The 12,272-nt window shown below is 43.3% G+C and overlaps 1 protein-coding gene across 3 annotated transcripts in view; it reads left to right on the top strand.

The window, feature by feature from the left end:
* The window catches only part of SLC23A2 (solute carrier family 23 member 2), a 54,705-nt gene that overhangs the window by 26,520 nt on the left and 15,913 nt on the right, over window positions 1-12,272 (top strand). For all 3 annotated transcript variants that reach the window (XM_057384058.1, XM_057384059.1, XM_057384061.1), the window contains exons 4-7: window positions 4,921-5,037; window positions 6,207-6,364; window positions 10,174-10,262; window positions 11,501-11,571. In XM_057384058.1, coding sequence (XP_057240041.1) covers window positions 4,921-5,037; window positions 6,207-6,364; window positions 10,174-10,262; window positions 11,501-11,571 — 435 coding nt within the window. The remainder of the gene's footprint in view (window positions 1-4,920; window positions 5,038-6,206; window positions 6,365-10,173; window positions 10,263-11,500; window positions 11,572-12,272) is intronic.

The following is a 12,272-nucleotide window of genomic DNA, read 5'->3' as shown; positions in this document are numbered from 1 at the left end:
TGTGTCTCAGCTATTCAGGAAGATCCAGTTGAGGCCTCGGAGGACACTGATTTGGTTGTGATTTTTCCAGCTTTTTTCTCTGTTCCATTATTCCTGAGGTCTGTTCAGTAATAATCCTGCAAGCTGAGATGATTTGAATCTGAGCTTTTGATTAAAATAAGGATGAGGATTATGGTAAATCAGCACCTTCTGAAATGTTCAATCACACTGACTTTGTGGTAAAGCCTTRTCTCTGAAAAGCTTCAACTTGACCAAATTTTTCAAATGTCSTGATTGAAACAAGARCAAAACTCTTGGTTCCAAGCAMGTGCACCATGATGCTCCTTCCTTCAAGGCTATAATTTCTGTTGGGGCAAGGATGACATCAAGGGATTTTTCTAAYTTGGGCATCAAAATTCACTCCTGAATTTCGGATCTAAAACATYCCCTGAGCAGTTGATTCTACCAGAGGTCTGCCAGTGTTAGGTTTCAGCAGGAGTCTGTGAGTGCCCCACTATGTTTGGTGCACTCCCAGCTCCCATGCTCAGTCTGTTTGGGTGTCTCATACACATCCTTACAGCCATTGTGATCACACTGGTATTTAATGGACAGATTTTTGTTGACCTGCAGAATTCTTTGATGGTTGATTTTGGGAGCATGCTGGGGCTAGAGTGGAGAGACACAATCTGATAAAAGCCTTGAGCCAAAGGTGTTTGGATGAAATTGTGCAATAAGATGTGTGATCTCTAGACATAAAAGTGTGTCTTCATGGCCTGGTTTTACCAAATGTGTGCTTTTCTCCCTTCCAGTTGATCCATGTGATCAGAACTGTAAGTAAGGGAGAATAATTCACCTTAAAGAGACCATGAGCTTTTGAATAACCAAATCTTCTTGAGTTAAGGCTTTGCTGTGGCTTACACTGAAAGAACAGGATAGTGAGGCCCTGAACAGGGTGCCCAGASAAGCTGTGGCTGCCCCGTCCCTGGAAGTGTCCAAGAGCAGGTTGGATGGTGCTTGGAGCAGCCTGGGRTAGTGGGACTKGATGGGCTTTAAGGTCCTTTTCCACCCAAACTATTCCATGATTCTGTGTTTGTTCTTGGTTTTCCATTCCTCTCAAGAATCCATTCACCAAAAGAGCAAATAAAAAGCCTTAACCAAAGAGGTCTGAAATGTCCTTCATCCCTGGAGATGCCCAGTGCTCACGTTGGCTCACAGGATTTGTTACCTGAGACAATAAACAGATAGCCCAGCTGAGAAATGCCTAATGCTGCATCCCTGCCTTGTTGCTTGTTGCTTYGCAGAATAAAGTCACAGAATGGTTTYGTTTGGAAGAGACCTTAAAGATCACCCACTTTCAACCTCTTGCCATGTGCAGGGGTGGCTTCCACTAGACCAAGTTSCCCAGYTGTGGGCTCTTTATTGAAGGTATTTCTSTAAAGACCTTGTTCCCCACAGCTCATCAGTTTCCTTTTGGTTTTTTCCATTAGTACTTCATATCAGAGCCTTTATCTTGCATTGTTGGAGTTGTGTCTTTGGCTGTTGGGATGGCTTTGTTGTGGGGTTTCTTCTTTACCCCCAACATTCTTTCTACATCTTTATCTGTCTCAATCCCTCTGTTCATGTTTACCAGAAAAAAAATAAAAAAAATGCCCAGCATGTTCTACCTTTGGGTAGTTAAAAATAATTAAAGGAAGGATTAGTGTGTGATCAGTATCTCACTGGGGAAGGTGCAGCCCATTCCCAGCACTTCCCTGGGGCACACTTGGCAAGCACCAGCTCTGAGTCAGTGKCAGCCCAGCAGGCCCAGGCTCGAGATGCCAAAGGGCCAGTGAGTTCCTACTGAGGTGTTGGGGTGGCCAGGCCTCACCTGAGTTCTCCCATTTCTCCTTGTTGAGTCTTGATGGTTTTTGTGTCTCTTCCCTGCACCCATGATCTGCTCAAGGCTCGATGAAGGTGAGAGCTGCCTCTCCCAAAGAGATGTTAGTGCCTTTTGGAAGGAATGTGAGTATCCTGGCTGGATTTTTTCCTTTACAACCACTTGCTGTGTAGCACAAACATTGTCATGACAATTATGTCTTGAAGTTTGAAATTATTCTGTTGGAAGGTCTATAACCCTCACTTTCTAAAGGAGGGCTTACATTGGTTGGCAGTTGTTGATCTGTACCCAAAGAGATCTTTCTCTATGCCATGGACTAGCTCACTTGTTCCCAAGTCCACAAACTAATTTAGTTGTGTAATCACAAATGAAAAGCYCTAAAAGGACTCAGAAACTTGCTCTATGTGCCATGGTCTTCCTGGTAGAAACAGGCCATCATTTGTGCTTTTTGCTGCCCAAGGAAGAGATGGGATGGGGTTAGAATGGAATGGAATAGAACACAGAATAGAATAAAATACGGAAAAAATCAAGGAATGCACTTCATTCAATCTCATYGGTCCTATGAAGAAAAATCAGTGTTAGGCACCAAGTGGAGCAGTGTGATAGCTGGATATTGTCTGGCAAAGCTAGAGAAAGTAAAAAAGAGGCCCAAGGATGGGTTTTCAAAAGGGAGGGTCATAACAGAGTCATGAATCTGTACAAATCACTGGCAGGGTGTTCAGAGAACCTGGTACCAATCCCATTGCTGTCCATCCTTAAAAGGAGTTGTGCAGGTTCTCAGTGCACTATGGTTGATGTTTTATCCTTGCACAGAGTAATGAGGTGGGGAAATATCCAGTTTGCTCTCCTCAATCCCTGCTGCTCTTGGGATCACTCCAACAATCCAACACTGACGTGATTCATGAGGCAGATAGGTCATTTCTGCTGAAGCTCTTCCTTTCCTGTCTGAGGAGCAGGTGTTAGAACATGCTCACTCTGCCTCTCTGAAAGTTTGTGCTGACCTCTCAGTCAAAGTGTTGAACAAACACAGGATTTCAGGTGAACAAGGTTCTCATGTGGAGCCTCTGTTTGRGGGGAAAAAGAGAGCTGGTTGAGACAACTGGACATTCCAAGATTTTCTTTGTGGGTGGAACTCAGCTTCCACTCCAAGAGAGACATAGAGGGGCTGGAATGTGTCCAGGAAAGGACATGGAGCTGGGAAGGGTGTGGAGCACTGGGAGCAGCTGAGTGAGTTGGGGGGGCCTCAGCCTGGAGCAGAGGAGGTTCAGAGGGGACCTTGTGGCTCTGCACAACTCCCTGATGGGGGTCAGCCAGGGTGGGTCGGGCTCTGCCCCCAGGGAACAGGGACAGGACAAGAAACAGCCTCAAACTGTGCCAGGGGAGGTTAAGGCTGGACATCAGGATGAATTTCTCCATGGAAAGGGATGTCAGGGATTGGAAAGGGTTGTCAAGGGCAGTGGTGGGGTCCCCATCTCTGTTACCATTCAGAAAAAGTCGATGTGGCACTTGGAGGTGTTGGTTTAATGATGACTGTGGTGTTGATGCTGTGTTGATGGGCAGATTAGATGGTCTTAAAGGGCTTTTCCAACCTTAATGATGCCATGATTGAAATTCCTGGTATTTTTCATGTGATGTTATTTTTTTTAGAGAATTGGGCCAGGAGAGMATTTGTTCATTTTTCAGTCAGTGAAAACCTGCAATTGGTGCTGCCAAGTGGAGGAGGGATTGGGAAGGGACAGTTTTCCTCATGCCTYTGTCCAAACCCTTTATCCTGGTGAAAGGATTGCTCAGTGCTTCAAGTAGTTTAAAGAGTTCTCTGAAATGAGTGTTTCTATAATATGCTTTTCCACTGCAATACCCTCAACCTTCCCACTGTTCTGTGCTCATTGACACTCCCTGAATTTGAATTGTCCCAGTGGACTTGTTTTCTCAACTGAAGGCTGAAGTGAGGGTGGAATGCCAGGGGACAGTTTGGCTCTCTGACCTTGTAGGTGATACCAAATGGAGATTACCTCAGCAAATGGAGATCACCTCAGCATAATCGTGTGTTGGGATTTTTGGAGAAGTCTTTAAGGCAGTCACAAGTCTGGCAGAGTTCCCAGTCTCAATGTGAGGCAACTTCATGTGGGTTTGTTGTGTCCTGGGGTGGATTAGGGCAGAGCAGTTGTTATATAAGTTAGTTGGTCTGAAATTACAAAATCTGATACTTTCTCCTGCTTTTATTGTTGTAGGAAGGCTTTGGAGCATTGTGGGTTTGTTTTCAGGAATTTCCTAACTAGAGTTGGAAGGAAAGGRTTCCACTTAGTTGTGAAAAAGAAATTATAGAGCTGGCTCTTGTTTTAATGGAAAATCTGCAGGGTTGTTGATGTGTGAATATGTGTGGTCAGTTGTCTCTTGGCTYTCTGGAATTGGGACACGTGGTAGGGCAGAGTGTGGTCTTGCTTAAATTCCTGGGGGAATTTAAATTCCTGAAGGAATTTTGGTTTACTGATATAAATTGGTTGGAGGTTATTTTGGTTATAATAATTAGCATTTCTCTTGGTTGCATAAATGGGGGATAGAAGCAAAAATGATAAATCTTGCAGCTAAGAATGGTTAACCAAGATGAAATTGGATAAGGATAAAGCAGGAAAGCAATAACCATAATGAGGATTTTTTTTTGCCAGTGATTTTGATCTCTCATGCAAGGACAGAGCCAGGGTTGACTCTTCTACTTAGTTCCAGTTCTTCCCTATTTTCTTAATTTGTTTGTTTTTGTGGGTTTGGGTTTTGGTGGGGTTTTTTTAATTCACTTTTGGGAACCTTTTGGCTCTCAGATCAGTTCTGTCATAAATTAGCAATTATAAATAAATAAATGGGGAATGGCTGACAGAAGGGAATGTGTTGGGTACAAATTCAGGACCTGGAGCAGATGTAAAAGGCTTTAAAAATATCACATATCAGCATTGCTTGGTAGTGTTGAACCAGCCTTGGAGTATGTGGGAATTGCCTAACAGTTCAAACTCGCTTTATGCCTGTGCAGCAATAACCTGCTGTTGTCCCTTGTTTCTCCTCTCCTCCCCCAGAGCTCCCTGGCAGAGACCCTGGACAGCAGTGGCAGTTTGGATGCCCAGAGGACTGACATGATTTACACCATTGAAGATGTCCCTCCCTGGTACCTCTGCATATTTCTGGGTTTACAGGTACATCCCAAAACAGAGACAATTTTTTTCTTCTGTAACTTTTAAAGCTTGTTGAGTATTTTCATTTGATTGTGTTTGTGTGAATTTTATCCTTCTCCACTCTCATATATTTGAAAAAGGTGTTTAGAGGTTTCTTTTGAGGCTGATCACACTGAGATCATTGTGTTGATAATGATCTGTATGAGTTTTCTGCTCATGCATTTGTAAGATTCACTTAAATATTTCATCTTACAAGCTGCTGTTAGTAAACAGGGGTGAACAAAAGTGCAGTGGTGGCTGTCACATGTGACATTAGGCACCTCTGGAGTTGAAGAGGGAGAGAGAGAATGGTTTAGTCCTGAAATATTGAGTATTAAAGCTGCTATTTTAGTTATTTCAGTTCTGACAGCATCATCCTGGACCTGGCTTGCCAGGAAGCAGRAAGGCAACTTCTGTGCTCCTTGGAGAATGAGCATGTGCTTCCTGCAGTGAGTGGAGCTGTAGTGGACAGCTGGACCCTACTGCCAGCTCAGCCACTCGTGGGAAGCAGAATGGCTCCAGTTCCATCTCCTGCCTTCTCCAATAGTAACAATATCTGTCCCACAGCAATGCTGAGAATTTGGTAATATCTCTAAAGGACGTTGAGATCTCCGAACAAATACATTCCAAAGCATCCTTTTCATTTCTGCCTTTTCCACAAGGACAGGCAGTGCTGTAGGAGTACTGTTTTTACTTGAGTGCAGAATATAGTTAATTTGTTTTGCTTTTAATGTACTTGGGTTGAAAACGAACTAATGGGTGCCCAGTTGCTGGTCCTTGGGAGCTCATTTGTGTGTGCTCCAGGTTCAATTGTGAGCCAATGGATTCTCACATGGGTGCAGGTGGATGAAGTTATTGCTCTGCTGCTCTGGGGGGAGGATRTTCTCAGCACAGTTACCTGGATACCTCCTCAGGAGCAGCAGCTGTGCAGCTATTTCAGTAACCTGGTTATCCTACARAAATTGGGATCATGAGCAGTGTGAGTGAGAGCTTGAGGGAAATAYTGGAAGAAAAGCTCAGGACAGAGGGGTGAGAGCTTTGGTGGGATTTCCAAAGCAARGAGAAAAGATGGTGATGCCCAGAAAAGCTGCTGATAAATGAATTTGCTGTTGAGTGCTGGCTGCATTACTAACSTGGCTCTGTGTCCCCAGCACTACCTGACGTGTTTCAGCGGGACAATCGCTGTGCCCTTCCTGCTGGCTGATGCCATGTGCGTGGGCTTTGACCAGTGGGCCACCAGCCAGCTCATTGGGACCATCTTCTTCTGTGTGGGCATCACCACCTTGTTACAGACCACCTTCGGCTGCAGGTGAGAGCCAGGGTTTGGGGCTGGGCACGGGGGGTAAGGCTGGACATCCACTGGGATTTCCCAAAATTCAGAAATGTGTTTTCAGGGGATAAACAGGAAACACCAGCGGTAGCTCAGATAGAGCACAGTTAGGGAAAGCTTTTGAAAAGCTGCTCCCAAGTAAAGGTGGATCACAAATTAGACAAGGCATTCCAAGGGTAAGAAAACACAGCAAGGAGAGGGGAGGAGCAAGGAAGCCCAGGGGAACAGAGAAGGCAGGAGTGTTTCTGGAAAATGCAAAATTCATACAGCTTGGTACAGAGGAGCTAATTGTGGTRTTCTTATTAATTTCTTGAATTATATTCTTGGCTATATTGAAGTGGTTGTGATGAGTCTACAGCCAATTGCATTCTTGGTCCTGTAAAGGGCTTGGCAAGTTTAAAAGGTAGGGAAAAATGATAAAGGTAACTTGTCATTCTCTGAAGTGAGTCTGTGTGACCTTCCAATCCATAAAATAATTTGCTTTTATTTGTTAGGTGCTCTGAGTAACAGGTAATGATCATTGCTTGAGTTGGGAAGACACACACAAAGGTATATCCTTGCAGGATGCCTTTATCTCTCCTGTGCTCTCCTCTCCTTAGGAGGATTGAAGAGCCCAGGTGGCAAATCCTTTTATGAATCTGGTGGTGGCAAGAACAGGATATTGTTTTACTAAGATGRAGACAAACATTTAAAAACACTGTATTCCACAGTGACCCCTGCACAGAGATGTTTAACATGTTGACTTAAAGTTTGGGAATAACTAAAACCTGCARAGTTATTTCTGCATCTTGAATAAAGTGCATGTTTAAGAGAGTTCCCTTGAGTGGCTACTGAAGTGATTCTCATGTCCTTCTGTTTCAGAACAATGTGAGCTGAAATCTTGCCTTCCAATAGAAAATGTCCAAACACTGCCCCCCCTGCTTCATTTTTAAAGATTTAGTTAAGAACCAGAATCTTTAGGTGGCAGAGGTGTCTCAGCAGGGTGCAGAAGGCAAGCCTATGGTAGATCAGCTTTTCATCTAAAACATTTCCTAATGCTTCAGATTTTCCATTGGTTTGCTTGTTTTCTTTGGAAATAAAACAAACCCTTCCCTGTATTTTTTAATGTGTTACTCAATTTAGGAGATCACTCCTCTGTCTTGTATGAAAAGTTCACTCTGCTGACAAAACAACAGAGTGAAAACGGTTGAAAGAGGAAGTTTTCTTTCCCCCATATATTTTCTTTTAGTAAAGACTCCCCAGATTTAGTAATCATATTTTCAGCCTGGTTGACTCTTTGTGCTGGAGCCATAAATCCTCAAGATCCTCAAGAAATCCTTCCTTGTCTGGAATTTTGTCATATTTTGGGGTTTTTTTCCCATATCTTGGCTATTTATTACTTACTAGAGAGAGATTTGGGGGTTCACTGGGAAAGAAGGGGACCAAAATGATGGTCCCATCATTTTGAAATTCTCTGTTCCTTCTCAATAATCCCTCTCCTGCTCTCCATCTTGTTGGGATTTTTCCCTTTACAGTGGCTTCCACTTGCACTGTACTTACATTTTTATATCCCTGAAGGCCAAATTGTGTTTGGGTCTTAAAATAACTAGTGTTTAAGGAGAAAATTTCCACGCTTGGATGTTTTATAACTATTTTCCATGTGATAGTGGGTTTATGTAAGGCTGGGAATGGGATATAGCCGAGTTCTCAATGAGATTTGAAAGTATTTATTGGCAAGTCTGTCAACTGCAAAGTATTTCAGCAAATAAAGGTTTCAGAAGGTCAAATTCCATGGTTTAAGGGTCCTTAAAGATGGATTTAGCTCAATTATGAGGTGGAGTTGTGGTCACTTTGGTACCCAGACCAGTTTCAGGAATTCCAGCTATTCATGAGGTTATGTAGTCAGCCCAGAGCTTTGGCAGGGGTTCAGGGTAACTAGTGTGACTGAGACTATAAATACAGCTTTAATCTTCCCCAGTATGGTAGGGCTGTTGGTGTGCCCATCCCTGACTGTCTCAGCGTTCTCACATCTGTGCAACATGTGAAGATAATGAGACATTTCCAGATGATTTTGACTGTGTAAAAACTCGTCTTCACAAGGGCTGGTGCCAAAATTGGGCAACTTGAAAATTTAGACATGAATTTTAAATGATATCGCACTCATGAGCTTTAGTACTTGGAGCTTTTGTTGCTTTAACTGGCTAGCAATGAGTGCCTGGCTTAAAATCTGTAAGTCACATTTAAAACTGCAGCTGTCTGTTGAGAAARAGACAGATCTTGGTTGACTGGCTTTGACCAATTAGTTAAAAAAAATAAAAACACAAATTACTTTTTTTTGCCCTGTTTAAGGAGAAAACCCCATTATTTTGAGCCTTTTGGGAGCTCTCCCTGTTATCTGTGTCATGTAAAGGCTGAGCAGAAAACTGAATAGGAGGTGCTGAGATCTAATTTTCTGTCTGTGTGCATGTTGTTTAAAATGCTACAGAGCAACCCAATCTCGTAGAAGTGACCTCAGCACTGGAGAATGTGTTTGCAGTGTGTTTACAAAACACTGAGGGGGATATGGGGCTGTGTAGGTGGGACAGAGCAGTAACAGCTTGTTACAGGTATTGCAGATCTYGCCATGGGGATCTGCTTGCTCAGTCTGCTTAATGAACCTGGCAAAATGAGGTGAATCATTCCCTGAGCTACCAACCGTGGCTTCCCAGAGATAAAGCTTGGATTTGTGCTTGAAGGAACTCCCAGTGGGAATTATGTGAGCCATACTTAGATGGCTCGTGGAGTTTATGAAGTTTGAGTTTCTAACACMGTTTTCAGCATTTGGTGGGTTTAAAATTGCCCATGGCCCAAACACCTCAGCTGCTCAAGTTTCTGTCTGTGAACCTCACAACTACCACTGGTAACGTGCTTCTGATTTGATCTTTTTTGTGCTCTGTGTATACACAGTTTTTTTCCCCACACTTTTCCTCCTTTGAGCATTTTCTGATCTTTACCTGAATCAGAACAGGTTTTTTCCTGTGCTGGTGTTTGCCCTGCCATCGAGGTGCTGTAAAACAGCCCATGACAAATTCCTGTGTCACACCTTGGGATCTCCTATCAAAGGGAATCTCATGACAATCCATTGATGTCAACATTTATAGAATATAAAAGTTCAAAGTGCATCTCGTCTGTAGTTAACTAACATCTGGATATTGGTTATGCAAGGTACAGTGAGTTCAATAAATTTGTACTTGGTGCAGGTAGATGCCCTTTCTAAATCTTCAATCTTTTGGGAAGTATAAACATCAATGCTAAGAATGTAATCTTGAAATTCTTGTAGCGTTTGTATTTATTGGTGGTAACCACTTGGAACATCTAATCTGCTCTCATCAACCCAACAGTTATTGACCCATAAAAATGAGTGTGTAGGTGACTGCACTCGGAGTTACGCACAGGGAAGGGATGGAGCTGCAGGCTGTGCTCTCAGAGAGCTTTTCTTCTGTGCTGGGATGGTCAAAGCTGCATGTTCAGGAGTCTGGTGCTCCCATCACAAATGTCTGTCTGTCTCCCCATGCTGCTGAGTCACAGTGTAACATCAGTGCTTGGCTCCTGAAATTACCTGGTGCAGGTTGGTTAATAACTTCAGGCAGGTGGTGTCCAGTCTTTGGCTTGTGAAGTCTTAGTATTTCTCTGGGGTTTTTTTTGGGTTTTTTTTTTTGTGAGAAATTCTCCTGTCTCACAGTTATAACTCAGTAAAGAGTGGATTGAGTGCCCACCCAGCTGCAGTGATCCCACAGAATGTCAACATCTCTCTTTTCCCTCTCCACCAGGTTACCCCTGTTCCAAGCCAGTGCTTTTGCATTCTTAGCACCTGCCAGAGCAATTCTCTCTCTGGAGAAGTGGAAGTGCAATAACACAGGTAATGGTTGTTTGTCCTTATTCAGGTTTAAATGACAAATGGCTCAGATCACGTGGAGTGTGACTGTCASAGCTTCGGATATGGAAACTGGGAATAATGAGCAGGGAATATGGAAAGCTTCAATACTGTAAAAAGAGAAATATTGTGCTACAGCCTAGAAATGCACTTGTGAAGTTTTGTTTCTGGGATTTTTTTAATATTAAAAACGTTGACGAAAAAAATTGAAACGTAGCATAAAGTAATTCTTCTGTTACATTTGCATTCTATAAATGTTCCTTCCCTGTATTTGGAAATAGCGAGTCCAGTCAGATCCTTTGAAGTTGTGAGTAGGAGGAAGTTTGAGCAATGTACAGCATCACCTCCACACCAGGATTTCCCYCTGTTTAAGTCATACCTGACAAGTTTTGACAAGATTTGGATGTTCTTTTTCACTCTTTCTTTGCTGATGCCGTCATCCTGGAAGGTTTGAACTTCAGAGGGAAAATGTGCTGGTTGGAATAGGAGCATTTGCTTTAAATTGGGTTGGAAAGTAGAAATGAGTCTTGACAGTTTTCTTTTCAGTGGGGGGTGGTTATTCAGTACAAGGCTGTGGGCAGTGGGAAGCAGCAGCACAGGGAATGGGGCTGCTTCTGACTGAAGTTCTTTCCWGGGCTCCTTTGGATTCTGTAATGATTTAATTTAGATTATTTGTATGTTCATACATCTCTATTGACTCAAACTGAAAATGTGATTAATATGCACTTGTTGAAAGAAAATACTGTCTGATAACCTTGGATGGCAAAGCAGTTTTCCCCAATACTCCAAATTTTCAAAAAGAGCTTTGCTGCATCCTCCTCCTAAACCCTTTCACTTTGCAAAGGTGCCAGTTGGGGTTGTCACCACGGGTCAGTTCATTCAGTGAGTGACCTAAACCGGGGAACAACTAGCTTTGGGGTATGTGATTCCCAATGTGCAGCTAAGTAATTCTCCATTCATCCATTTGTTGAAGTGGACAGAGAATCCCTGACTGACCTTTCTTTCCTAGAGTCAAGACATTTTCCCACTTTGATGCACTGGGTGAAGTGAGGGGTTGGCTCTTGGGGAATGAGCCTGCTCTTACTTCATTAGTAGCAGAACTTGCTCTCCATGTAAATTTGAGCCCATTTGTCAAATGCAGCATAAGGRGGGATTTATTTTGTGTGGAATGATGGCAGAGTGGCTGGGGAATAAATCCCTGTGTTTTTTCTCCTCTTTGCAAGATATAACAGTTACAAATGGAACAGCAGAGCTGCTTCACACCGAGCACATCTGGTTCCCCAGGATACGAGAGGTAATGTGGGAGTTGCCTTTAGATGTCACTTGCTGCAATTCCACATAGGTTWCTCACTTAATCATCTGTGTGTTCTTGTCTTTAAGTTGGTAATTTCTTCTTTCATTACAATCTCCATTTGAGTATATCCCTTTACTCATTTCATGGAAGTCTTCATCTTTTCCACCTGCTCATTGCTGGACAGCAAATGCAAGGAGTTAGTTACCACATTCCAAAAGACATGCAGTGAAATGCTCAAGTGAGATGAAAACTCTTTTTGTTACTTTGATTTGTTCTCATTGGCAGCAGTTCAGCTGCTGCCAGACCTCTTGCCTGCTGTCCCTGTGCAGTGGGCTGTCCCCTGGAAGGTGAATCTGCAGTTAGGAAATCTGGTTCATCCCCAAGTGTCTTAAGTTGGAGACTCTTGTGCTAAGACATTGATTCTCCCAAGAGACTTGTGAAATACCTGGAACTCCTCCTCCACTCGCAGCACTGCAGTGTGAAGTCGTGGTGCCCTGCAGGGCAGGCTGAGGGCTGTGCCACGCTAGAGTGGCYGGTAGTGTAGTCCAAATGGAGGCGTGTGTCATGGAATTTATCTCCCATCCCGTTGCTTTGGGCTGCCAACTTTTTCTTAATTAAAAACAACCCCTCTCTCTTCCCCATGTTCAAACCATAGCTACATCCTGCCAAGAGCCCTGCAGCCAAGAGGGCTGACAGTCTCC

This window comes from Malurus melanocephalus, unplaced genomic scaffold, assembly GCF_030028575.1.
Source record: "Malurus melanocephalus ecotype Western Australia unplaced genomic scaffold, MMel_1.1 scaffold_681, whole genome shotgun sequence".
Lineage (NCBI taxonomy): Eukaryota > Metazoa > Chordata > Aves > Passeriformes > Maluridae > Malurus > Malurus melanocephalus.
The sequence above is the reverse complement of the archived record's forward strand: the minus strand, read 5'-3'. Positions and strand labels throughout refer to the sequence as shown.